General features: G+C 39.9%; 2 protein-coding genes and 1 non-coding gene across 3 annotated transcripts; 2 read left to right on the top strand and 1 right to left on the bottom strand.

The window, feature by feature from the left end:
- Nucleotides 1-221: 221 nt before the first annotated feature.
- On the bottom strand, nt 222-10677 carry LOC119732108. The gene is made up of 4 exons (XM_038205499.1): nt 9511-10677; nt 3162-3305; nt 2131-2422; nt 222-1410 (listed from the first exon to the last, which is right to left on the bottom strand). The coding sequence occupies exons 1-4, from the start codon at nt 9893-9895 to the stop codon at nt 1161-1163; spliced, it is 1071 nt and encodes a 356-aa protein (XP_038061427.1). The 5' UTR covers nt 9896-10677; the 3' UTR covers nt 222-1160.
- Nucleotides 10678-10840: 163 nt separating this feature from the next.
- Nucleotides 10841-26277, top strand: LOC119732107 (cytosolic acyl coenzyme A thioester hydrolase-like). The gene is made up of 8 exons (XM_038205498.1): nt 10841-10927; nt 13640-13860; nt 15606-15726; nt 17320-17500; nt 20825-21052; nt 22746-22955; nt 24286-24470; nt 25629-26277. The coding sequence occupies exons 2-8, from the start codon at nt 13655-13657 to the stop codon at nt 25740-25742; spliced, it is 1245 nt and encodes a 414-aa protein (XP_038061426.1). The 5' UTR covers nt 10841-10927; nt 13640-13654; the 3' UTR covers nt 25743-26277.
- Nucleotides 15930-16002, top strand: Trnaa-ggc. Its single transcript has one exon. It is a non-coding gene; the product is annotated as a tRNA-Ala (tRNA).
- Nucleotides 26278-27164: the final 887 nt, after the last annotated feature.

The following is a 27164-nucleotide window of genomic DNA, read 5'->3' as shown; positions in this document are numbered from 1 at the left end:
AACAATTGACCTGATGAAGTTTTAGCTCAGTGAATGCTGTATATTCCGAGAAAAACAATATTCTAGGATCTCGGTTTCAATTCAAAAGTTGCCGAGTCACGTTTTGAACTGCACCTGAAATCAGCATCTGGGACACGCTCTCATTCAAATACGATTGAGTATTTTGCAGCAATTTTTATTTTAGACTTCAATTCACATGTACCAATGCTTGTTGTTTTAAGAAAAAATGACAGCAGCACTTCTAATTTATGCAAGAAAATATCAATTTTAGTTGAGGTCGTTTCAAATGCTACAGAATTTTTATATTCATAAAAAAAAACACCTTTTGTGTGAGTGTGTTAGTCAGGTTTGAAATGCAATACTGTATTTTCAGAATTTTCAAAACTGAGACATAACCCAAAATATAAACATGTCCAAAATTAGACGGCATGTGTTGTCTTGTGTAAGAATCACAGAGATCTCTACACAATCTGTAAACTTGCAAACCTGGCCTACATGTATTTTCCAGTGTAAGTGTCTACAGAAGTCTACACACATCCATAATGTATGAGAATTCGCATCAGCCACTCATACAGCACAAGCAAAAGACATTCAAAACTTTAAGCACTTATCTGCGATCCAAATCCAAATGTCTCTTCTGGCAAATTGAAATTTGGTTTCTATTCCTCATAAAGCTTTGACGAGCTCCGATAGAATGGCTGGATAGTTCTGCTCGATGTTCAAAGATGGCAGAGTCAACATCTTGTCATGAACGCCTTTTCTGGCAAATATGAAAGCTGGTTTCTATTTCTCATAAAGCTTTGACGAGCTCCGATAGCATGGCTAGATAGTTCTGCTCGATGTTCAAAGACGGCAGAGTCAACTTCTTGTCACAAACATCTTTTCTGGCAAATATGAAAGCTGGTTTCTATTCCTCATAAAGCTTTGACGAGCTCCGATAGCATAGCTGGATAGTTCTGCTCGATGTTCAAAGACGGCAGAGTCAACGTCTTGTCACAAACATCTTTTCTGGCAAATATGAAAGCTGGTTTCTATTCCTCATAATGCTTTGACGAGCTCCGATAGCATAGCTAGATAGTTCTGCTCGATGTTCAAATACGGCAGAGTCAACTTCTTGTCACGAACGTCTTTTCTAGCAAATATAATCTGGTTTCTATTCCTCATAAAGCTTTGACGAGCTCCGATAGCATAGCTGGATAGTTCTGCTCAATGTTCAAAGATGGCAGAGTCAACGTCTTGTCTCCATCTTTCACAGACACAACAGATAGATGGGACGATGGTCCTATACACTGTCGGTTGGATTCAATACTGAGCAATGGAAGAAGGCCGTCCGCAACTGCGTCTATCATAAAGGGATCGTCCCCTACTACGTGTTTGCTGTGATGTGGATGACTACTATCTCTTTTCGGTCTGTAAGAAGCAAAAAAATTCGTCAAATTTTCAATAAATCAGGGTTTTAGTTTAAGGTTGGGGTAAGAAAAAAAACAGGTATTTTTTCCTTGGCTTAACCAGTTTCGCGCCGGGATTATTTTGACATTGACCGGGCCCAGGTGCGGATTGTTTTTCACAAACTCGATGCCAGATGGGTTCAGGCCGTCATCTGCAGGTAGCACACCCTGATATTTCTGGCCTCACTCGCTGCGAGCGGGTCGCTGACAGATATTTCCGGCCTCACTTGTTGAGTGTTTATCCGTCATCCGTTCCGAATACCGCAAAACGTTTGGACGTCATACGACGTTAGCTGGCTAATAGTGCAATTCGGGCAATTCACAATGCAGTGTTCCACCAAGAGTTTGCCATGGAGAGTTCATTTTTCCAAGTGCATTGTGGGAGATGGTCAACAAATTCGCAATGCAGGACACCTGAAGTTGTTCGTTTTTCCGGTCAGTATTTTCGTAAGCGTATAATTCGAAGATCTGTTTGCCCTTTTCTTTTCTTTTTATCAATTTGGTGTTTTTTGTAAGGCGGCAGAACGCTTTGCCCCAATCTATAACAAATGAGCTCAAGTTGTCACCTCAGACACTCATTCAAATGGGCCATGTTTTGTCAACCGTAAACTTGAAAAATGGACTCTCCATGGCAAACTCTCGGTGGCGCACTGCATTGTGAATCACCCGAATTTAAACATACCTTCCTCTCTTTACTGTTGGGATCACGTTACTTTTCTTGTCATTTTCCACCCCATCGAAGAGCTTGAGGAGCAGGTTGGAGCTACTGGCTGACACCCTGACTATTCTCCTCGGAGGCGGCTTAGGTTGCTTAGGTTTGACAACTTCCGTCGCGACGGTCTCCCCTGCACCTTCTCTCGTATCTTGTAACTGAGATTTCTCGGTGCCTTTTGTCCTTTCAATTTTTTCAGCTTTTACGATTGGTTTAGAGTCTTTTTCGTCAGAGTCGGATGGAGGTGTAACTGGTCTTGGATCTGACGGTGAATAATTAACATAAATAAAAGTTTATTTATTAATTTATTACATTTCTTTACTCAGGGATTGCCCGTTGCTTAAACCACAGTTTAAAACTGATTTTCCATTCAGGGCCTGCATACATTTTAAAATAAAAGTTGAGTAAATTAAAGCCAAGGGAATTAAAGCCGAGAACCCAGACCAAAAAATCCTGACGGGTGCACACAGGTAAATAGGCTTTAACCCATCCGCCGAGCTCATGAATAAAAGTTATACCCTCAAAATATTCTATATTAGAGAGTTCTGAGAGCCATAAAATTGGGGAAGTGAAGAGATATGGTAATGAACCTCTGGCCCGGACTTAGGGCTTCCAATTCTGAGCATTTTGGATGCTATTGGGCTCGAAAATGGTGCTATTTTGCCATGTTGCGGAGGGATCCTTTTTCAAGATGGCTTCTTCTCCGCTTTGAGAAAAATAGGGGTCGTCTTCTTTGGGTGAGAAAATCTCGAAAAGTCAATGGTCAACCCACCAAAAAATGAAAAGAAAATGAAAGATTACACGTTGATCATCATTTTTCTGTGCAGCTTGAATACCTTTTCTGAGTATTTTTAAAAGAATTTTGAAGTATGGGCATTTAGCACTAGTGTCTATGGGAATTTTATTGCAGGGTTGCACCCTGACATTGATATGGTTACATCTGCATGGGAACCACAGTCGACTGCCGTAACTATAGCCATGCCATATAAATAAGTACAAACCTGTTATATCTCCCAAGACAGGCTGGTCGGTCTTGGAGACAGGTGGTAAGACTGTATACATGCTGCCAGGAGGTACCGTGTTGACTGTGTTGGGCTGTTGCCAGAACGACTGTGGCAAAGCTCGGAGTTTCATTGGCAAGGGATCTGCAGGTCAAGTAAAGGTCATTTGAAAAATTAAATTTGTGAGTTATTCATTGCACAAACTTCAAGTAAATAGAGAAAACCGGACGAAACATAAAAAACGCATTAATCCCAAACATGACTGCCAAACTACTATGCACACAGTCGTGACGAACATAACTCTCGAAGACAAGGCATTGTGTTTCCTTTGTCCCTGTAATATACATGCAACACCCTTCAAGGATTACTCAAACATCTGTTGAGCCTTTCATAAATTATTTATTATAATTATTTTTATGCCCCGCGGCGAAGCCGAAGGGGCATACTGTTTCCGCCTTGTCCTTCCGTGGGTGGGTGGGTGGGTGGGTGGGTGGGTGGGTGTGTGTGTGGGTGGGTGGGTGAGTTTGTCTTACATACGCAGTGTGGACTTCCGAACAAAAGACGTCCACATAATGTAGGTAGCACCGACGTTGTGTGGACTTACCCCACGTCCACACAGTGTTTCCCCATTTCTGGAAAACAGGTTTAGAGGCATTTTTGGGTTAGGTTTATCTGTAGCAGAATGAAGAGAAACACTAAAGGGAATCATAGAAAAAAAATTGGGTTGAAAGAATTTTCACAGTTTGAGAAAAATGAGTTTTTTCACTGGTTTTTCTTAACTACACGAAAGCAATGGAAAGTCCACACTAGTCATGTGAAACAAGTATGGGTGTGTGGGTGTGTGTGTCCGGACAAATCTTGTCAGCGCGATAACTTGAGAAATACTTAACATATGAACTTCAAATTTGGTTTGTGGATTGTCCTTGGTAATCCTAAGAAGCCTTTTGCATTTGGGGCCGAAAGGTCAAGGGTCAAGGTCACAGTGGCTGCAACAATAGAAATTTTGTCAGCGCGATAACTTGAGAAATACTTGACATATGAACTTCAAATTTGGTTTGTGGATTGTCCTTGGTAATCCTTAGAAGCCTTTTGCATTTGGGCCGAAAGGTCAAGGGTCAAGGTCACAGTGCTTGAAACAATAGAAATTTTGTCAGCGCGATAACTTGAGAAATACTTTACATATGAACTTCAAAGTTGGTTTGTGGATTGTCCTTGGCAATTCTAAGAAGCCTTCTACATTACGGGCCAAAAGGTCAAGGGTCAAGGTCACAGTGACTAAAACAAAAGAAATTTTGTCAGCGCGATAACTTGAGAAATACTTTACATATGAACTTCAAATTTGGTTTGTGTATTGTTCTTGGTAATCCTAAGAAGCCTATTGCATTTGGGGCCGAAAGGTCAAGGGTCAAGGTCACAGTGGCTGAAACAATAGAAATTTTGTCAGCGCAATAACTTGAGATATACTTTACATATGAACTTCAAAGTTGGTTTGTGGATTGTCCTTGGCAATTCTAAGAAGCCTTTTACATTACGGGCCAAAAGGTCAAGGGTCAAGGTCACAGTGGCTAAAACAAAAGAAATTTTGTCAGCGCGATAACTTGAGAAATACTTTACATATGAACTTCAAATTTGGTTTGTGTATTGTTCTTGGTAATCCTAAGAAGCCTATTGCATTTGGGGCTGAAAGGTCAAGGGTCAAGGTCACAGTGGCTGAAACAATAGAAATTTTGTCAGCGCAATAACTTGAGATATACTTTACATATGAACTTCAAATTTGGTTTGTGGATTGTCCTTGGCAATCCTAAGAAGCCTTTTGCATTTGGGGCCAAAAGGTCAAGGGTCAAGGTCACAGTGGCAAAAACAATAGAAATCTTGTATTTATTCTGAGATCATAGGGATCAGGGATTAATTCATATAAAACCTACAGAAGACACTAATGCTGTCAATGAACGTTCCATTTGACCAAGGTACATGTAATTTGATGTTAGAGTGGTGTTATGTCATGGAAACAGTCACGGTTGCGGGGCATTTGTGTTTGTAAACACACCTGACTTGTTTTTTAATATGCCAGTGTTTCAACTACGCATGCGCACAATATGATATGGGTTACGGGTCATTTGGGATAATCAAAGGCGCGCGAGACGGGCGCACGACGCTTGTGCGCTAATTACAACCACAATGGACATTTGCGTATCATCACGCTTAACATCACGATTTTATCCCAAATTACGTATTGGGACAACCCACTTCCGTATTACACGCACGTTTACACTATAAAAAGTTGTTGCCTTGTCTGACATCCCCCCCCCCAATTTTGATGACATATCTTGTAATTATTTTTCCTCCAAATCTTTTTAAAATTTTGCAATTTTATCCCTTTTTTTTAATTCCTGTACTTTTTTTTTTTAGAATTGGGACTAACCACTTCCACTTTACCGACATACCAAAAAAAAATTGGGATGACATATCTTTAATTTTTTATCTTCTAAAAAAACCTTTAAAAAATGCATTTTTATAATTCCTTTAATTTATCCCTGTACTGCCCCAAACTTCCCCGCCTGTTATTCCTTATACTGCCCAAAACTACTCCTAAACTGTATGATTTACGGATTTGTTGGGTATTAATTAAAAAAATGTAAAACAGTTTTACATGCTAATGGTTATATAACTGTTCTGTATATCACGCTTTCTGACTTTTGACAATGTAGAAACTAATAAATATATTATCTACATTTTCCATACAATGCACATTTAGGTGGACATATGGACCAATGTGAAATATTTCTCGCGCCAAATATTATAATACAATAGCAATTGACTCATTGATAATTTGCTTATTAAAATGAAACTTGGGAGGCACCCTACGTGTTTATAATAAACAAGGCCAGTTGCTATGCAACGGTTGCTATGACACCGCAGATGTATGACCTGCTCAATCTGGTACCTGAAAGACGGTGTGTGTTGAGACGTAGTAATTAAGCATAGAGCAAGGTCTCCATGCGTTCTGATCATGTATGTGTACATGTACACATATTGTGTTGGAACTGTCAAAGATATCTTGCTGACAAATGTACATTTTTATTAAATGATGACAATGATGTTTTAGACAAAAGGATTTTTTTTGCAAATGAGTAAATATATAACGATACCCATTCCAATAAACTGCTTTTCTTCACGTCTAAAATGAAATAATGTGTTAGAAAAACTAATTTTTGTTGCAATACAAATTAACATAACAGTACATGTATGGCCCAACAACAATAATTACGGTAACCCGACCTACCTAGATTTTGTAAGGCCAAATTTCCAACCTGAAGAGTTTTATTGCCAAATTTTGGCCGACAAATTTAAAATAAAGTATTATTTTGAAAATAAAACTCTTCTATGCAAGTTTGTGTGTGCTATTGGTTAATTAAAATGGGCTAATTAATCAGCATATCGTTAAAAACTACACCCCAAAACAAAGCAAGCATAAAAGAGTGACAAACACAAAAAAGTTACAAAATAAACCTATTTTCTATCTGCCTACCTAGATAATTTTAGGACGTTACTGTAAACACAACAATTTTTCTCGATGCAGACATATTGTTGACATGATTGTATATATATTTTATTTGAATAAACAAATGTAAATGTTATATTAAAATCATAGAATGTTTTCAATTGTTATAGTATCGTATCCCTGAGAGTTTACAATCAAATGGGCCACTGGTATTACACAATATTTGGCAGTTTCGTTTTTTTTTAATGTTTGCAAGATATGCCTTTATTAAATGGATAAATGTTAATGTTAATTTCACAACCGAGTGAAGAGCACTTTCTCATTATCATTTCAGTCTAAAAATAGTCCTCGTTAAAGAAAAAACAAAATGCTGTTTTCTTCATTTATGCTTTAACCTGTAAGTCCGTGTACCGCCCCAAATTGCCCCGCTTGTTACTCCTTATACTGCCCAAACTGCCCAGCACTCTATGGTTATTATGGATCCAACAAGAAGCAAATAGTACAATGTAATACAAAAGAAAATGGGTAAACTTTTGATAACACAAATTAACCGGCTTTTGTAATTTATTATGTGCTACATGTAGTAGATTTAGGCCTACTATTACTGTTTGGAAATTTACATGTAGTCATTTTCAGCTTGCAATTAATTTTTTTCTGAATGAAATCAACCCAGCCCATATTTATTGACTCTGAAAACAAGTGTCAATAAATAGTGGATAGTCCTCCGTGGTGGACTAACAAGATCCACTTATGAAGGTCATGGTACAGGCGTTCACTCGTTCACGTGCGTATTATGCTAATGTTATTTATCAACTTATTATCATCTGAATACACAAAGCCGTTCTGTCTTCATGTGTGGTCCGGCGCACTGCAGCAATGGCGTTCACATGTCTGCCATTTTTTACTCTTTGTCTCTTATGGAGTTGACGGTGTTGCAAAAAGTTCCAAACATTGAATTTTCAATTTCAAGCAGACCCAGGTAAAAAAGTAGAACAGTACGATAAAAAAAGAAAAGAAAAAAGTAGGACTTTGGAGGACAAAATCAGGATAGAAGTAGGACTTTTTGCAGACTTTCAGGAGTAGTTTCGTTGATAATGTCCACAGCATCATAAGCCTCATTTGGCATGTTCTGTACTCAAAACATTTGTGCTCCATCCTCAACTAAACTCTTGGAAGTACAGTTGCAGTACTCCTGCGCCCAAGCCCTTCATTGTGTGATTAGAAATATAATAACAATGTCATACATGTCATTTTTTTTGTTGAGTTGTGGGACAAAAAAGTAGGAAAAAGTGGGAATTTCAAGAGAAAAGGAGAAAGGTTTAGGCAGAGTAAAAAAAAAAGAGTAGTTTCTCGTCCAGCCTTTTTGAAAAAATGAAGGAGGCAGGCACTCCCCCCCCCCCAAAAAAAATGGTGGATTTTCCAAGATGGTGGACAAATTCTTCAATTTTCTCGATTTCTTCTGCTACAAGACAAAATTGTGTCCATAGGAACTGTATCCCTTTCTACATAGCTACAATTTTTTCAGCAGGCAACGTGGTGTGCTCCATAAAACTGGCCAAATTCCATCGATTTGCAGCTCAAAAAATGATCGTGAATAACATTGAAGCCCCATAGTTTTTCTTTGACATGTGGAGAAGCAAGTAGGCGCTTAATAAGTTATTTTTGTCAAGTCTTTGCCATGATTTTGGCAACTTTTTGAGCTGGACGCTCGTGAAAATACTATAGTTTATATTGTAGGGGTCCTTTCTGGTCAAATTTTGAAGAAAAAAGGAGTAGTTCTAGTGCTCAGTTACTTTGGTCTACCGGTACTTTGTATGTTTTGCATAAATACAACTGAGGGGAAGTTTATATGCAGAGTTCTTAATATGCTAGATCTAACCTGAAATATTAAATAATAAATTATCACATTGGTTCACTGTATGAAATAAAGGTGTTCTGCTGAAAAACCACAAGATTATGCAAGACCCCTCTTATTCATTACATAACTGTTTAGCATACAATCTTTCAGGCATTTGTCTTCAAGTTCCATGTTCTTTACACTGTCGATCCAGGCAAGCATTTGTTCCTAATGCTATACACATGTTTAATGACAGAGGGCTTGCTTGTAGTTGTAGTCTGGGCTGTTTTTAATACTTATTATCTTTTTTTTCATAATCTATCATGAAGTAAATAGTAGTTTTTATTTGGAATTGATAAATACTGTGTAATGTTGATTTTTACTAGAAGTGTGTGGTACATCACGTGTGCATTCATCGTCGTATTTAAAGTATAAAGAATATTTTTAGAGTAGTTTTACATCAATTTTTAAGTTGTTTGTAATTGTTTACATATTTGATACATGTTTGACGTGTAATTTATTTTAAGTGTTTTAGTGAGCTGTCATACCATGTACATGTATGTAATTGCCTTTTTTGAAGTTTTTAAGGATAAATAAAGTATTTTGAATCGAATTGTAGTGAATTTTTTTTTTATGTATTGTTTTGGTTATATATATCTAGCGTGTATTTTGAGTGTATTGTCAGATTTAGTGGGCACCAAATTTCTATGTTTTTAACATAAACAGAAGTGAATTGAAACAATAACACAAAGATCTTAAATTTGGTAACTAAAACTGGAAAGAATGTAGTATCCAATCGCCACTTCAGCCGTTGTCTACAAAGTCTATGGAGAGTCAAGAAAATTGTCTAAGTATTTCCTAACAAAGTTGGAAATGTTTCTCAGTAACAGATTCATGTCTTTGCAACATTTTTGCAGTGACTGATCTCTATTGAGATGATAATATAGGGGCCTGTGAAGAAAAAATGGTGTCAGGATGCAACATTCTTTCCATAAAACCTGGCACCTTACCCTTTTTAGGCTTCTGTTTGATCTTGTTCGGTGGCACGGCTGTTCGGACATTGTTATTATTACAGTTATTGTTTCTATCAATTCCCACGTGGATTCCTTGTTGATAAAGTGGGTTGTCAGCAACCACAGTGTTTTTCTTAATTTTCTTTTTTAATTTCACCGATCTGCTCGATCGAAATGTCGTGGCCTGTATTTCCTGCGCATGGTGGTTGAATCCAGCGGGCCGGATGTATATCGGACCGCTTGATGTGCTACTGCAGGGCGAGGGCGGTATCTCCTCAAGGTCTGAATTTTCGCCCTCGGAGGAACTCCCACTAAGAGAAGTTGACGGTCCTCTTTTATTTGCGGCATAGTTGAACGAAGTTGGGGGTGGAACTTTTGCCATGTTGCAAAAGAAAAAAATCCTCACAGCATAGTTATAAGTCAAGTAAGATAGGCCAGCGCTCTAGCTGCCTAGGCCTATAAAAGTAAAAGGAGACTTCAGTTTAAAGCGCGATTCCAAAATTAAAATTTGAAGTGAGCTAGGTGATTTATGTTGATTTCATGATGGTATCTAGTGTTGACAGTTTTGTGTACAATTAGTCATTGTAGAGCAAAGCCCAGATAACGTAGGTTTGTCTAAAGTCATGCTGGCTTTTTATAACTTGCTGAAATCCAGATAAAACCACAGACAAGTCGACGGAAACAGCTGACCTAGCGGCGCGAAACTTTCATTTTTGGAGGTAGGCAGTGACAACACAAGAATGCAGACTGCAAAATCAGTCAGTTGTGATCTCAATCTGAGGTATATTTACAGCAAAACAGATCAACAACGACTGCAAACATTCCAAGCTTGCCGTAACTTCCTGCTTAAATTCCTTTCAGTTGACACACAGCGAACGCGAGACAGAACTCGACACGACAGTGTACGATCTGACAATCACACGAGCATAAAAATGTCAACAAATTTACGTCCACAAACTGCACATTTCGTCCTCGTCTGCACAGCAAAATCCACCTCACAAATTCACAAACACTCCTAGAATCTCCTCATATTTTCTTCTTCAAAATACAGCACAATTTTTTCAATTTTTGGTCAAATATTTGGAAACGAAATCCAGCTCCACACGGTCCAAATTTTTTTCGCGGCGTTTTTGTTGTACCAAAACAGAGCTGTTACTAGGCAAGGGTAAATAATTGATTAGGTTTAAATGACGTCAGTCTATAAATAGATTACTGGCACTTCGCGTAGTCAGAGTATATCCGGTATGGTACCCTGCCTCACAATATACAATTGCATTAATTTCTATGACAATGTTTATAACGGAACTCGATCGTGCATATAGCGAATCATCAAACTCAAAACGTTCAAACACATTTGGTCCTGTATTTCTCGCCTCTGTGTAACCGCTTTTTTAGAGGGATACCAAAATCTTTTGTAAGTACAAAAGGAAAAATGTTGAAACCTGACGCCACTTCAGCGGTTGTGTACAAAGTCTATCTTGTCTATGACTATGCCTAGTCCGAGTAACTTGGACCCAACTTATCGCCTTTTTAAAAATTTGGACATGGTCTGGCGATAGTAGGGTCCAAGCCCATTCCGAGACCTAGACAACACAGTCACTGACAGTCCCAAAAACCAACATTTTCCAACAAAAAACATCAGATTTCACCTTCAAAACGGCCTCCAAATTACTAGATATGCCACCTGAGGTACAAGTAGACATCGATAATTAAGATGGTTGTACTGAAGTTTACTTACGATCCGGAAAAAAAGTGAAATTTTCCGTTCATTTCGGAGAGCTGCCCTCGCGATCTTGAACACGTTAAATTTGCGATCGTGTTTAAAGTTTGAACGACGCGATTTCTTCTACATGCCCAGCGTACATTCGATGGTCCCCGTATCCCGAGTGCGATTCCGTTACCGAGCGCGCGCGATGCATCGATTATGATAATGATCACGTTTGTAAACACATACATGTGCATTTCGAACTGTAAAAGGGAACGGGAACCAGCTTGAACTGGTACCCGCTATAAAAGCTGCGCTAGTTCCCGATTCCCTTTTACAGTTCGAAATGCACATGTATGTGTTTACAAACGTGATCATTATCATAATCGATGCATCGCGCGCGCTCGGTAACGGAATCGCACTCGGGATACGGGGACCATCGAATGTACGCTGGGCATGTAGAAGAAATCGCGTCGTTCAAACTTTAAACACGATCGCAAATTTAACGTGTTCAAGATCGCGAGGGCAGCTCTCCGAAATGAACGGAAAATTTCACTTTTTTTCCGGATCGTAAGTAAACTTCAGTACAACCATCTTAATTATCGATGTCTACTTGTACCTCAGGTGGCATATCTAGTAATTTGGAGGCCGTTTTGAAGGTGAAATCTGATGTTTTTTGTTGGAAAATGTTGGTTTTTGGGACTGTCAGTGACTGTGTTGTCTAGGTCTCGGAATGGGCTTGGACCCTACTATCGCCAGACCATGTCCAAATTTTTAAAAAGGCGATAAGTTGGGTCCAAGTTACTCGGACTAGACTATGCCTATGGAGAGTCAAGAACATTTTCTAACTTTATTTCCTAACATAAAAATTGGAACGAAGTGGCTATCGTTACGGCAGCCGTTGTTTAGCGCCCTCTACGATACTTTTTTGATATGCACGCAGGTATATAATTATTTGTTTCCACACGTTTTAGCGAGCAGTGTGACTGCTCCACTACGTGGAGCCTCATAGTTCTAGGAGTACTCGGTCGATAGAGGGTAGGATTTTGCACCGCGAGGTTGCGGGTTCGCATCTCAGTTTTGCACTCGAATTTTTTTCCTTTTCTAACCTGAGCTGAGGCTTTGGAGGATTTTTTTAAAAGGGAAATAAAGTCAGAATTTCATAACGTTCAAATTCACTTTTTTTCCTTCTAATTTTATATTTTCTTCTCATGTTTTTATAAAAGTTGCAGTGCTACCGTCATGACCGTAACGATAGAAAATGGGAAATGCGTTACGGCTGCCGTAACGATAGCCACTGCGAAATTGGAAATGTTTCTCACTTAAAATTCTCAGTCCCGGATTCATGTGTATCATCATTTTTGCAATGACTGACCTTCATTGAGATGATATGAAGAAAAAAGTGGCGTCGGGTTGCAACATCTTTGTTCGGGAAAAAAATGGAATGATTTTTACTTTGTCGAATGTGGATTAACGTTCTCTTATAACTTGAAGTTTAAATGGTATAAACTAAGTGAAATGTTTAAAATTAAAAAGAACAAAAAACTGTCTCGGCGAACATGGCAAAGGCAGTCGTGTCAGTGGATAAGTTGTCGGTGCCAGTTTCCTTTTAATTTAACAATATTTTCTTGTTTGCGCCATTAAATAATGTTAAATACCCCCTTAAAAATATTAGGAAACATTGTGTTGGTAGTGGTTTTGGGTAGTCACAAAGAAAGGCCTGTATCCTGTTCATGCATGGCTGAATATCAGTGAAACATTTACTGAATGTGGTCAATACCCAGATCAAATGTTGGCTGAAGAGAAAATCTGGTAACCTTTTCCGTTTTTGTGGGAGACAAAAACTTATCGAGAGGAATTTTTTTTCTCACCCTATATGGAAGGAGTCCTAAACTACAGTTTTACACCATTCTTTTATTTAATCGCACAAATACTATTAACATTGTAAACTATGCAATGTAAACAAAATAATTTCTTCTGTTGATTTTACATTCTCAATATTGAAGGAATTCACCCCCCCCCTCAATTGTAGCCATGACCTCACTCCGAGTCATTAGCTTGTGGCTATAGTGATTGTCTCAAGCATTTGTGTATCATTGACCAGAAAATGCCGTCTTTATGTACATAATAGTGCACTTTGCCCAGTATCCAAAAGCCTTTGTAACACAAACAGTGTGCCCTGCATACCAGTTGGAATTGTATGGTACGATCACATTCAGAAATCAATATCATTAAAATAAGAACCACATTTATACTCCTTGGTTTGGAGAGGTATTGGTGTGAAGTGGCTTGCCCATGGACACAACACATGCCTGGCAGCTGGATTCAAACCCTGACCCTCTGATCACGAGTCACAAACCCTAACCACTAGACCACACTTCTTACGTGTACGTGAAACTTTTTTTCTTTTAAAAACTGTAGCAATACCTGTAGGTCATGCGCATTTGTCAAGCTTTAATTGGAGTTGGCGTCCGGCGCAATTGTTCATCCTTGGCGAGAGCTTCACGTTACCTGAGACAGACAATACAGTCTACAGATCGGCCTGGATGCAAGATCACGGCAAATAGACTCCATCAACATACCAGGAAGATGGCCAATAAGGTCGATAGAAGCATGGAAGAGAAATCAGTTGAAGTTTGCAGGTAAATTAAACAATAAAGGTTGGTTTTAAAGTTTTCAAATTCTATTCAATTGATTCCGAATGGCTTTTTACTGGAAGTCTTTTCATGCATGGTCTACACATTGGGCTGGACTTAGCCCAGACAGGGCTCTGGAGTGCTCTGAAACGTGCAAAACTAAATCAGGCCCACTTTACTCACAGTTTAGTCAGCAAATTTCTCAAAAAATTCCACTGGGGCAAAGAAAATGTCCTCAGTATTTCACCAACCAAGTTTGCAGACTCAATTCAATTATTAAAGGAGACTTTTCTGCAATATTTTGCACATGAGAGGGAAGTCAAGTGATTTCAAAATGGGGCTAAATACTAGACTGGTACATGTCCAACCATGGTCCAACTATTTGAAAAGACTGACTTCTTTTCAGTGTCAATAGTCTGGTGGATTGACTATGGAGAAATGTGTAGTAAAATTGAGACTAGTTCCCGCTTCATGCCACATGTTTCTTAAATTCTTTTGGCATGGTTGATTGATGCAGTACTGAAGCTGTGTTGGACTGGTTGTTTTACCGGTAGGTGCCAGTCTATTTTCTTGTTTTGCATGTTTTTAATACCTTAAGTTTTGGGACTCTCATACACAGTATTGAGAGTCCCAAATTTTCGGACTAGATTTAGCCCATTCATTGATGTTAAGGGGTAATCCTATATGATAGCACTGCCTACTCCTAGAACTATGATGCTCTGCGGAGCGGAACCTCATATAGACAGCTGACCCCGCAAAAATTGTTTGCTCCAACAAAACACCAGCTAAGTACAGAAACGTCCATCAAAACGCAGCGAACCGAAAGTCATCGATCGATCATATAACTGCGTGCACGTTTCAAGTGTCAGGTTGGCTCAGTGCAGAAAGGGCATATTTGTCATCATTTTGGCTTAAAAAACGACAGAATCCACCGATGTTTGTTGGGTGCAATTTACGGGAGTATGTCAAGAGGTATAGTACGGAGTTTCGGGGCAAACTGTGCAGCCACTCTGTGGGAAATGGCTTGGTTGTGATGGATGTTTTTGTACTTAGTTGGTGTTTTGTAGAAGCAAACAATTTTGAGGGGTATGCTGTCTATGAGGCTCCACTCTGCGAAGCATCGTAGTTCTAGGAGTAAGCACTGCACTGGTACATGTATACAGGGTGTCCAAAAAAGGTAACCCCAAACAAAGGGATAATGATGAACAATATGAACCTTGTTGTTTTATCATGTTAACTAGGGGCAGTAAGCTTTCCGTTGATATCTTGGATGCATTCCTTTGATCATGTTTCACTGAGCTTCTTTGTTTTGAAAATGGGACGGTTTGGGCTAAATTATAGTAATAATGTGGTGCTTATATAGCGCTTTATACCAAAGGTCTCAAAGTGCTTCACAATTATTACCCCTGATCATCAGGATATGAGACCATTTTTGCAGCACCTCGAGATCAGCGCATTCTGGTCTGTACCGTCACCGGTACCCATTTATACTCCTGGGTGGAGAGAGGTGATTGTAATAAAGTGTCTTGCCCAAGAACACAAAACGTCGCAAAGCGCTTCACAATTATTACCCCTGTTCATCAGGCCATGAGACTAGTTTCTGCATCAGCTCGAGATCAGCGCATTCTGGTCTCTACCTTCACATGTACCCATTTATACTCCTGGGTAGAGAGGCAATTGTAGTAGAGTGTCTTGCCCCAAAATGTGGAAATGGGATAAATAAACAGGATTTATTTTAATCCGTTTAATAGGCTGATGGGTCCAGACGATGCAAACTTCAGCGGAAATGTCCACGGAGGTGTCATTCTGAAGATGATTGAACAAGCAGGGTTGATTGTATCAACTAGGCACTGTAATGTCATGAGAAAACCGGTAGGTACATTAAGTTATAAGAGCAGTTATTTTAATAACTGACTGTGTTTGTGGTTTAATTGTTAATGTTCTGCAGTTTAGTTAACCATAATAAACTTCTTAAGTACAAGTTAACTGTCTCTGAACATTGTAGTGGTTTAATTGTGCTTCTTACTAGCGCCCCTGAACAAAGACATTGACAAATTGGGGAACTGCCAACACAGGGCTGGATAGCTCAGTTGGTAGAGCACTGGAACGGCAATCCGGAGGTCGCGGGTTCAAATCCCACTCCAGTCAACTTCTTTGTTGATCTTTAAAAGATTATTGTAATGCACCTCGTCAGTTTTCCTTTGTGGTTCATTTGAAAATTGAGGGCGTAATGGCTTCGCTTCTGTGGTTTGATTTTAAATAATCAAGTTGTTAGTTGCAATTTAATATTTCCTACGTTACAGAATGTTGAGCATGTGGGAAAAATATTGAGCAAACCTGTAGATAACCGAAGTTGGACTAACTTTGCTCAAACTATTTGGAACTGGAGCATGGGGCACAATTGCATCACTGGTTACCCTGAGCTGCAGGTGTCATAAAACACAACCGGGAGCCAGGACTTTTGACTATCGTTTGACTAGAGGCGTTCACGTGTTGCTATTAGTGCGCAGGCGTAAGCTACAAATCAACCACTGGTCGACTAATGTTCCTCGCCCAAACTTGCTTATAATTGCGGCATAGCACACATATACAACCTTAAAGATTTAGTCCATCATTTGTAATTTGTGCATTTTGTTCGTTTGAAGCAACAAAGGTGTTCAAAATCTAATGAAGGATACTGAACAACTAACCTGATGAAGTTTCAGCTCAGCTTCAGCTGTATATTCCGAGAAAAACAGCATTCTAGGATCTCAATTTCAAATCAAAAGTTGCTGAATCATGTTTTGAATTGTTTTGAATTGCAGCTATACGCGATGTCGTGCACTGATCTGACGAATTATAGCAACCACGCGCGCCTGTGCGTCGTGCCAATGTTTGCGCGCGCTGCGCCGAATAACAAAACGAACTACTAATTTTAATTTTCCTACGGTGCGTCTTAAGACACACCCGCACCGTTGGAAAGGCCTTCTTTCGTTGATTACTTCAAAATGACAGCTTGCCAGAAAGAATAATTTCACAGGGAGTTTAGTCCCCTTACTATCTTTCAACCAAGTATGTTTTTCAACAATAATTACGCCAGTTACTTTTCGGATGGCTGCAAATGATGGACTATAGCTTTAAGAATTTGGTTTGTGGGCTACGTATTTCCCTCTTCTGTAGAATCGCCCTTGTGGGGTATATTCAGACAAAGACCGACTTTGTGGGCTGTCATAGTTCCTCTTTGTGTGTGTACACCATAAGTACCCTGTCTTAAAAACACTGTTATTGCACACGCACCCAGACACACACACTCAAATCTTTGCAAGCTCAGGACTTGAACAAGTTTTTTGCAACTTCCAACCGATAATCTTCTGAAGAATCAATAATGCATTTACAGTTGGTTTGAAACTTTGAGATTGAATTATTGTAGGCTGCTCAACACTCCCTTGAAAAACATTTCCCGTTCATGTTGAATTGTTCCTTCAGACATCAGACACGGAGGAAGAACCAGAACAATGTGTCGCCGGTCTCGTGAGGGTTGAAAAGACGGATTTCGTTCAACCGATGTACATCGGAGAAATTGCCCAACTCCACGCTGAGATCACACATACTGCTTACCACTCTATGGAAGTACAGGTCAAAGTATGGGCAGAGGACATCCTGAAGGGTAAGTACATAGGTTTCAATAAACAACACAGGTGAGCAATAGAGACACAAGAATTGCCAGACCAATTTGAAGTGGGGGGGGGGGGCGATCTACAGGGTCAGTAACAAAAAACGCAACCCAAATGGCAGGACCATTTTTTGAATGAAGTTTTGCCTGTAGCACTGTCAAAATCTAGCATATGAAAGCCCAGTCATTAAGCTTTCTTTTAATACAAGAATCATTCAAATCACTCATGTACTTTTCAAGTTATGGAGTTTTGAACACAACGGCCAACCACAGTTTTAAAGTTCTGTCCACAGATCACAAAAAAGTAAGTGTTCTTTCAGCTGAACGAAAACAAATCTCATTAGGATGCATATGAATTGTTTTCGTTTTGCTGAAAGAACACTTACAAAGGGATGGGCTGAAAACCATCTGTCCAATGGGAGTGCTGCTCAATGCGGACGAGATTGGACACTATCGAACAGTAGGTGGCCCTATTTGGTGCAGCTTATCTGCCCTCCAACACCCAATTTTCTGACTGGATGCTGACAAAACCGAAAATGGGGGGGGGGGGGGGGGGTGTGACGCCCTGCCCCCTCATCCCTTTGTAAATTCAGAATAAGCTGTGCATACTTTTTGCCGTATGCGCTGAAACAAGTACGCGCATGCTTTGTGTTCCTCCCACTGCACGGATTCCATATCTAATCTTGAGTAATTAAGTACAAACAAGGGTTTTTGTCAGAGAGAATGGCAGATACTAATGTTGTGCTTCGGGTCAGATTGACCAGGCCAAACCGACCCGAAATATAAAAAATATAAACTGAAACCAATCTAAACTCCCCAAATCCGACCCACCCCGTCCTGACATAAATTCAAGCAAAACCGACCCGAGCCAACCCGAAACTGAACCGACCTCCCCAAAAAAACTGAATATCTGGCTTGGGCAACTGTGTCCGCTTTTTGTGCCTGAACTTACCCGCTTCGCGTTAAAATTGTCGTCTCTTAGTAACAGAATCATCCTACTGGTGGGCCTACACGTTTTAGACTTGTGCGTGAAGACCGTAAACCACACGCATATTCGCGCGATGGGTTGACGGTGGTGGTACCGGGCACAGTAATTCTGCAATTATATTGCACCGTGTGAATTTCCCAACTGTTCCGGTTTATTTTGGGTTTTTCACAAGATGGCCTAACCGACACGACCAGACCTGAAAAACGCAAACGCAAAACCGAAACTGTTCCGACCCGTCTGAAATGATGAAAAAACGGACCCGATCCAAAGTCGGTTTCGGGTCAGGTCGGTTTCGGATTTGGGTCGCGTTTGCACAACATTAGCGGATACTAGAGGTGGCAGCAAGTCATTTTTTGCAAGTCCAAGTCAAGTCACAAGTCAAAGCTGGTATTTACAAGTCATTGTTTGAAAGTCCAAGTCAAGTCACGAGTCATTAGGTCCAGTCACAAGTCATTATTTTTTTCGGGTTTTTCACAAGATGGCTTAACCGACATGACCCGACCTGAAAAACGCAAACGCAAAACCGAAACTGTTCCGACCCGTCTGAAATGATGAAAAAACGGACCCGATCAAAAGTCGGTTTCGGGTCAGGTCGGTTTCGGATTTGGGTCGCGTTTGCACAACATTAGCGGATACTAGAGGTGGCAGCAAGTCATTTTTTGCAAGTCCAAGTCAAGTCACAAGTCAAAGCTGGTATTTACAAGTCAAGTCACAAGTCATTGTTTGAAAGTCCAAGTCAAGTCACAAGTCATTAGGTCCAGTCACAAGTCAAGTCACAAGTCATTTGGTCTAAACACAAGTAAAGTCACTAGTATCTTTGTCCAAGAACACGTCAAGTTGCACATTATTTTGTCCAGCTGTAATAAGCTAAAAGAATTAACCTGGCGTGAACTTACGAGTTATTTTGAACATGCCTCCTTAATTCCCCTTTTTCGATGTGTTGCAATTACTATTCTTGTAGTTTATCACATATCTGTCAGATATTAGCCCTTTGTATACTTTAATAAATTTACTTTACATTGTAGAAATAAATGTTGAGATGACATGAAAAAAAGACTTCACTCATTCGATTGCATGTAGTATACTAACACTTTATTGTTCAATTTTCATGTATACTAAACGCCAACCAATGGGTTAGGCTATCCGGTATTTTACATGCAATTGACAAAGGCCTGCTTTCTTTTCATGAAAGGTTCCTTTCAAAGCTTGTTCAACCATTACATTATTAAGCAAGAGCTGGCATATTTTCTTGTGTTTACAGTGACTTAATCATAATTGAACTGCACAATACCCCTCCCATTACCCTGCATCCATTACCCTGTGTTTTTCACAAAGAAAATCACACAACCTGCAGTTGAACTTGTTGCTACCTCGACAAGACTTGTAGGCCTATCAGGAAGCGCACATCTGGTGCTGCATGGATGGCTACTCAAGCATACAACCAGTTGGGACTATTGGTAGACTTGCCGGAGCCTCTAACGTCGTTGGAGATTATGCAACATATGCTAATTTCATCATAAAATGGCTTTTATGGGTTTTTTCTTTTGCATAAAATTCTGCACTGAGTTTACGACAGAAAGGTTTGTGGCTACACGCTGTGGAAATATTAATTTTCAGCATTCAGGTATGAGAGGAAAACTGGTGAGGCGCGATTTCAATCGGCAGAGATGCCACTTTTCCGGTTTTAACCGGAATTCCGGTTTTAAAAAAAATCTCCCAAAATTCCGGTTTTTCCGGCGGTCAAATTAACCAGAAAAAGAGAAGAAAAACTGTGGAAATGCGTTGAGTTTTACCTCGATTTAGTACATTTAGGCGCACGCATGGCACAACGTTGTTTGTTGAAGTAGTCTTAAAAACAGTCTTTGTGTATGTTGTTGCCGAGCCTCCATGCGATACAAGCGGCCAACGTACTTAATTGCACGCAGTATACAACGGCGCCTCGCGCGTGCTTCACCGCGTGCGGGCGTGTTGTGTGCTAAGCACACATAGCATTAAGCCTGGAAATCAAGTCTATCATTTCAGCTATCGGTAGTATAATAGCGTAATTAAAGTGTATTGGGTCGCTCGAGTAGCGTCTGACTTGGGTTGGTAACAAGTCATTTTTTGCAATCCCAAGTCAAGTCACAAGTCATTGTTTGCAAGTCCAAGTCAAGTCACAAGTCAAAGCTGGTATTTACAAGTCAAGTCACAAGTCACAAAAGTAGCGACTCGAGTCCGACTCGAGTCCAAGTCACATGACTCGAGTCAGCAACTCTGGCGGATACTAGTCTTTTCTTCAGATTGGAGCGCAATCATTTTATCTGTCGGATTCCCTTGACCGTCTTTTTCAGGCAGAAGAAGAATGACCAACGAAGCCACTCTGTGGTACGTCCCAACAAGCATTAAGACACTCGGCAAGGTGCTCTCCATCCCCAAGATCAGTTACGCATCCGCGGAGGCGGAGGAAGCCGGCTGGGAGCGATATCGCAAACAGAAGGCAGCTCGAGAGAGGCAAGGCTTAGGGAGAACAGTCAGCATGAGCATGGAAGAAATCGATGAACTGAAAAATATGGATAATAGTAAGTTCAATCATTCAAAGTTGTGTTTCCAGTGCTCTTCAACAAATCCAATTGTGTTTTTTCTATTAATAAATTTTCAACTTGTATGTTTTATTCCAACCCCCAAACCTCATTTTTTCCTGTTTTTTGGAGTTCTGCAACTCTCTGAAATAATAAAAAGGTTTTTGTTTTGGACACAAACAGATCCGCTATGTGAGCAGACTTGCCTCGGGTCCGTACATTATCGATACTGATAGTAGGGCAGGAACCAGCCTACCCAACAAGAACACGAATTATTGTCTGGTAGCCAATAATTCACAATTAATTCAATAACTAAACATGGGCCAATTTTTGCTTTTCCGCTTAAAAGCGGAAAAGCATTGTTTTTTGTTCTGATTTTTTTTCTTCTTTTTTTCCCCGTTTCTTTTTGTTCTAACCCAAATCCCATAGACTTTGTACATGTTTTATTGACCGCGGCACTTTGGATCTAAAACAAACTCGTATTCTAATGAAACTTGTCCCATGTAAAGACCCCATAGTGACATTGTGTCCCGAAGAGTGACGTCACGATGACGTCATCACGGGTCACGTGACGTCATCTTAAATGTGCAAACTTTAAGACCCTTTATCTAAAGAACCGTAAGTCCGATTGGGTTGAAACTCGGGATGTAGGTAGACCGGGATGTGTTATAGACGAAAATTGAGGTGACGTCATCATGACGTCATCGTGTGCTTTTATATAGATTTTCGAAGTTTTGGACCTTTAATGCATATCTCACCAACCCAATATGTTAAATTCAAAATTCTTTTTGTATTATGTTTGTTAGATAACAGATATATTCACAAAATTGTGAAAATTGTGTGACGTCATTATGACGTCATCAAAAATGCTATTTTTAAAACACATATAAGGGAATGTCCAATCGCCACGAAAACTTGGTGGGTGGGTAGATAATAGTACTAGTACACAAAATCTTGAATGACGTCACGATGACGTCATCGGTAGATTTGTTACGATTTTTCTAATATTGCCAATTTTATTCTGCTGACAAAATTCAACACCTTTATTAATCCGATTGTTTTCAAACATGGTACAGACTAAAGCCACAATAAAATAATGAGCACTGCCAAGTATTGTTACGATGACGTCATCATTAGACATGTGACGTCATCGTTAACTTGTATATTTTAAGCCCCTATATCTCTTGAACAGTAAGTCAGATTGGGTTGAAACTTGGTTTGGGGGTAGGCCGGGATGTGTAACAAATAAATATTGAGGTGACGTAATCATGACATCATCTTGTGATTATATATATATTTTTTCACATTTTGAAGACTTTTGCCGTTTTTCACAAACGCAATATGCCAAAATAAAAATTCTTTTTCAATTAGGTTTATTACACAAAGGTAAATGCGCACAGTTTTGCACGAAACAGAAAAACATTACCTCAATTAAAAAAAACAATGCGGAAAAGCCCTATGTTCTGTTAAAAAACAGAAACAGAGCTCTAGTTTTGTTTGATGTTCTTTTAAAAAGTGAAAAATATTTGTATTGCTAGAAAATATAGCAATTATTTTTCGGGATGGAAGTCAAAAATAGCACGGGAAACGCAACTTTAAAATACCCTGGAATGGTAAATAACCTAGGAGACTTTTAATTTATTCTCCCTAGAAATTCTAAGCAGTGGTCTGCCATCTTGTCGTCTCTTTACAGGTATTGAAGAACACTCAGTACCCTTTTCTCAATCCAGTCTGATCCATCTGGCTGGGGTTACTGATTGTAACTTTGCCGGTTTTGTCAACGGCGGCGTGACTATGAAACTGATGGACGAAGTGGCTGGCATCACGGCATTTAAACACTGCAAAACGTCGGTGGTGACAGCCTCCATGGATGCCGTCAACTTTCACGAACCTATACCACGAGGTACAATAGTATACAAATATTCAGTGGCTCAGTGTGGGATGGGAGGAATACTATTGCAAGGTAAAATCTGGACTTTTCGCCTCGTGAAATTGAAAAGTTTAGATTTTACCGAGCGATAATATTCCTCCCATTTCACAATTTAAAGCCACTCAATTTTCTTTTTTTTTTATAACTGACATACAGATCCTTGTCATTTGATTTACAGTTAAATGAACTTCTATTTCAATAAAAGATTCACAGAATGTTTGAACCCAACTCTGTAGCTACTGGCTCTTGGGAACAATACGCTACGCGTTACGCTCAACGCGCACACCAGTATGCATTTGCACACAAATACCACGTCATGGAACAAGGATGATCCTAACTGTTGAATAGTAAATCCCATTCCCCATGGGTGAATGGGACTTTTTGAGCCCCGGCGTGTATGGGAGCAATAATGAATGTCACGTGATGTGAGTTCCACCAATCGAATGACAAGGATCTGTATGTCAGTTATATAATATACAAATATAACACGGTTTGAAGGGAATAGTCAAAATTGTTGGACTGGTGGCATATTTCATATATTACACCTCTAATATATTTAGTTTCATTCTCAAAAGTGAAAAAATCCATTGGTCGTCTTTCGTAAAAGTTTTAGTATGGTACCACCAGCAACCTCACTTGCGATCACAGCTGTTGCGTAGTTGGGAGTCTAGGAGCTAGTCGTGGACTACTATTTCCCTGGTACTACCGACCAGTTGGTAGTGCTGACCAGTTTGGAATAATTTAGTATTTAATTACTCGAAACTGTGTTTGACCGAATATTTGGATATTCGAATCTGCCAGCTGCAACTGCGTACTGCACCGGTAAAAAGTTGCAAGAAGAGCGCGCCAGTTAAAATTTGCGTGCAGCGATCGAAATGGGGCACTGCAGTGTTTTGCAGTTGAATACTCATCTGGAATTCATAACTTTTGTAAAATTTTGGGTGGCATGGGTGGCTAGTGCGTAAAGCGCTTGCCTCTCACCTCTGTGGCTGGGGTTTGATTCCTGTCTCGGACCATGATGTGAGTAGAGTTGTTCTTTGATTCTCTCCTGTGCCATGAGGATTTTTCTCCGCCTTCTCTGGTTTTCCTCCCTCCGCAAAAATCAACACTTTCAATCTCTGGCTGTGTCCGTGGTCATACATGAGTTGTATGGCAGCTGCCAAAGGTGCCTTTACATGCCTTCAGCTCGACCATGTTGTAGCCGCGTCCTTCGCAATTCAGCTTCACAGCTGCGAGTAAGGATGATTAGCCCCCAAATTATCATTATTATTTAGTGACAAATGTTATTTCACGTTCATTGCAGGTTCAGTGATGCATGTCATAGGACGCCCTACTTTCACCAGTAAACATTCCATTGAGATTGAGGTATTTGTGGATATGGAATCCATGTTCCATGGTCATGCGTCCAAGCAGAGAGCCGTCCACGCATTCTTCACTTACGTATCGCTCGGTGACAAGAAGCAGGTACTACCAGTCCAACAACTCAAGGTAATCATTTTTTAACCCAGTTAAAGGGACAACCTAACTCCCCAGACCTTTTTTGCAAGGTCGTAACCTCAATCCTGCACAATCCTCCAATTGGCCTCGTGGAAAAATAGCATATAGCCTCAATCCTGCAAATTCCTCCATTATTTTTTGAATATGGTCCGTGGAGGGGTGACCACTGCCTGAATCCTGCAAAATACGTCCTGGAGCAGTACGGAGGATTTCAAGCATAATCCAGGCCTATATTTATGCATGGCTGAGCAAAAACAATACAAGGTCCGGCCCAAGACCTTGACAAAGTGCATCCTACGAAATCAGCGACGCACTTTTGCCATGTATCCTCAATCCTCCAAATTCCTCCACTTTGGCAAAGAGGATTTTGAAGGATTCAGGGCGGTTTAGGGTAAATTCCTGGAATGCACCCAATGCTGCAAAACGTATTTGGTATGAATTGATATTAATTAGAAAGAGCATTTAAAAGTAGGATATAAACATCCACACAACCATCCTTTAAAAAACCCAGGTGTTTTTGTGTTATTCTGGCAAGAACAAATTTTGCGGGTCAAAGTTTTGACTCTCAAAAACCGAGCTGTTGGGTGCTAGTCGTGAATCCTGCCGCACATGTTCCATCAGTGCATAGCATTCTGCGGACATGCGAGAAACAAAAATTGTGAATTTGTGCTGTGTGTATTAATGTGTCACACACACAACGTGTAGTGTACTATGAATGGACAAGGCTTAAAATACGCATACATATGCTACAAAATGTCCACCGCCGATGTAAACGATCAGGCTTTTTCGTCTTTCCTCGGGATCGGTAAGACATTAGGTTGTTTTGGGGACTTTGTTGAAATGCGATGAAATCGGACAATAGGTGGCGCTCTAGCAGCACGTGTCTCTTTATTCTTATTTGTGCCAAGCCATTCATAACAACGATCCCGGCCAAAACTTGCTGGGGCCCAACCCCCGGCCCCCGGTCAATGTTGTCTCTCATTGCGCGGTCTGTGCTCAAGCGCGAGATGACAACATTGACCGGGGGACCGGGGGACCGGGGGAGGGTATGCTGTTGTGTGGACATGTCGCAACCATTTTGGCCAGGATTGTAGACTTATATGCCATTGCATGTGGAAATTTCCTTTTCTTTTGTCCACTCATTCACAGGTACAGTCAGAGGGTGAAAAAAGCAGATTTCAGGAAGGTTTAGCCCGGTATCAGGAACGCAAACAAGCGAGATCAAAGGAGAAAGCCGCGGCCCAACATCTTGCCAAGTCCTAAAACTCAGCATTGAACATATTACAACAAATGGTAGCTAATAAGTGAGACACATTCTAGTATTATGTTACATTGGGGAGACAGGTCATTTTGCTGATGTTTTAACCAGCAATTTTAGAACAAAATGTTATTGTTGCGAGTTGCTTTAAATGGTTTTGTAGTTTGAGAATAGTATAATTAACAAGTTCTTACAAATGGGGTTATTTGAAGGTGTTTGTTTACGCACAAGTTTATTGGAATGTTTCGCTATTATATACCATTTTGGGGTATTATTAGACTGTAATTATTTGTATCAATGGTATTTTCGGTACTACAAGACTGTATAATTTCTGATGTTTTTTTGTAAAAAAAATTATATTGGATAAATTGCTTTAGAACTAGAATCATCAAACACTTTGCCATATCCATTTAGAATTACTTGCAATGTCCCAATTTGGACTAACTTAAAGGGAATGTACATCATTGGCTTTTGCTGTAATTTTCAGAAATGAACTATTTGAGGGGTTAGTATAATAGATCAAATATTGTTACACTGACATGTTTGAAGTTTTGTGTTCGAAAATGCTGGAAAAACCAAGAAAAACAGAAATGTTCAAGTAGTCTGGTTCCCTGACTCCACTAAAGATGAAATGGATCAATTATAAATGCCTGAAAATTGTAAGGTAAGGGAACCAGTCTAGCTGTCCTGCACCCGTTCATGAACATGTAACCAATAGCAAACACAATTTGGACTGAAACAGATGGTAAATTTTGAGCCGTAGTTGAAAAATAGTTAGGTTTTTCCAACGGTGGTCGGCCGACCACTGTAGGAAATGTATACAAAAATACCATTTTCTTGAAAAAGACCTTACACCAGGTGCCATAATTTTACAGGATGCTTCAGACTGCCATTTACCAACATCCTAGTAAGGTATTTCGTAAAAACTTGGTAGTTTTATTTTTCGATGTTTGCAAATGTTGTATTTTCCCTTTAAGATCGAGGTACTTAGGTCTAACGATCTGGATGAAAATTGAAATTTCCCATTCAAATCTGAGGTAACATGCGTCACGGTGAATGAATAACATTGTACAGTTTTATGCAAATGTGCTTCCAAGACGTGACCCGACTCGGCCTCGCATATCATTATGTCATGGCGAGCGCTTCTTGCCTGCATAATTTGAGGGTGAAATCTGATGTTTTTGATGGGTCGTTAAATTGAAAGTTGATGCCGGCTATCTAACTTGGACCCTAACTATCGGCAGACCATGTCCCAATTTGGACCAACTAAATTTGGTTAAGTGTGGGCAGCATTAGAAAAAAGTCAACTACCACAGTATCTCTTAATATAGCTCTACCACAATATGAACTTAATAACGGTGTTGTAGTGCTCGTACTCGAGTACTCGTACTTGAGTACTCGTACTTGTCTTGTACTAAAATGTCAAA

Source organism: Patiria miniata, unplaced genomic scaffold (genome assembly GCF_015706575.1).
Source record: "Patiria miniata isolate m_02_andy unplaced genomic scaffold, ASM1570657v1 HiC_scaffold_24, whole genome shotgun sequence".
Lineage (NCBI taxonomy): Eukaryota > Metazoa > Echinodermata > Asteroidea > Valvatida > Asterinidae > Patiria > Patiria miniata.
This window is presented reverse-complemented; position numbering and strand designations above follow the sequence as displayed.

Coding starts and splice junctions, on each gene's coding strand:
- LOC119732108 (XM_038205499.1), bottom strand. CDS start 9,895: ATGGCAAAAGTTCCACCCCCAACTTCGTTCAACTATGCCGCAAATAAA. Junction 3,306..9,510: donor CAAACAGAAGCCTAAAAAGG/GTAAGGTGCCAG, acceptor CTTGACCTGCAG/ATCCCTTGCCAATGAAACTC. Junction 1,411..2,130: donor CCAACAGTAAAGAGAGGAAG/GTATGTTTAAAT, acceptor TGCTTCTTACAG/ACCGAAAAGAGATAGTAGTC.
- LOC119732107 (XM_038205498.1), top strand. CDS start 13,655: ATGCGCATTTGTCAAGCTTTAATTGGAGTTGGCGTCCGGCGCAATTGT. Junction 13,861..15,605: donor AAATCAGTTGAAGTTTGCAG/GTAAATTAAACA, acceptor TCCGTTTAATAG/GCTGATGGGTCCAGACGATG. Junction 22,956..24,285: donor TCACGAACCTATACCACGAG/GTACAATAGTAT, acceptor CGTTCATTGCAG/GTTCAGTGATGCATGTCATA.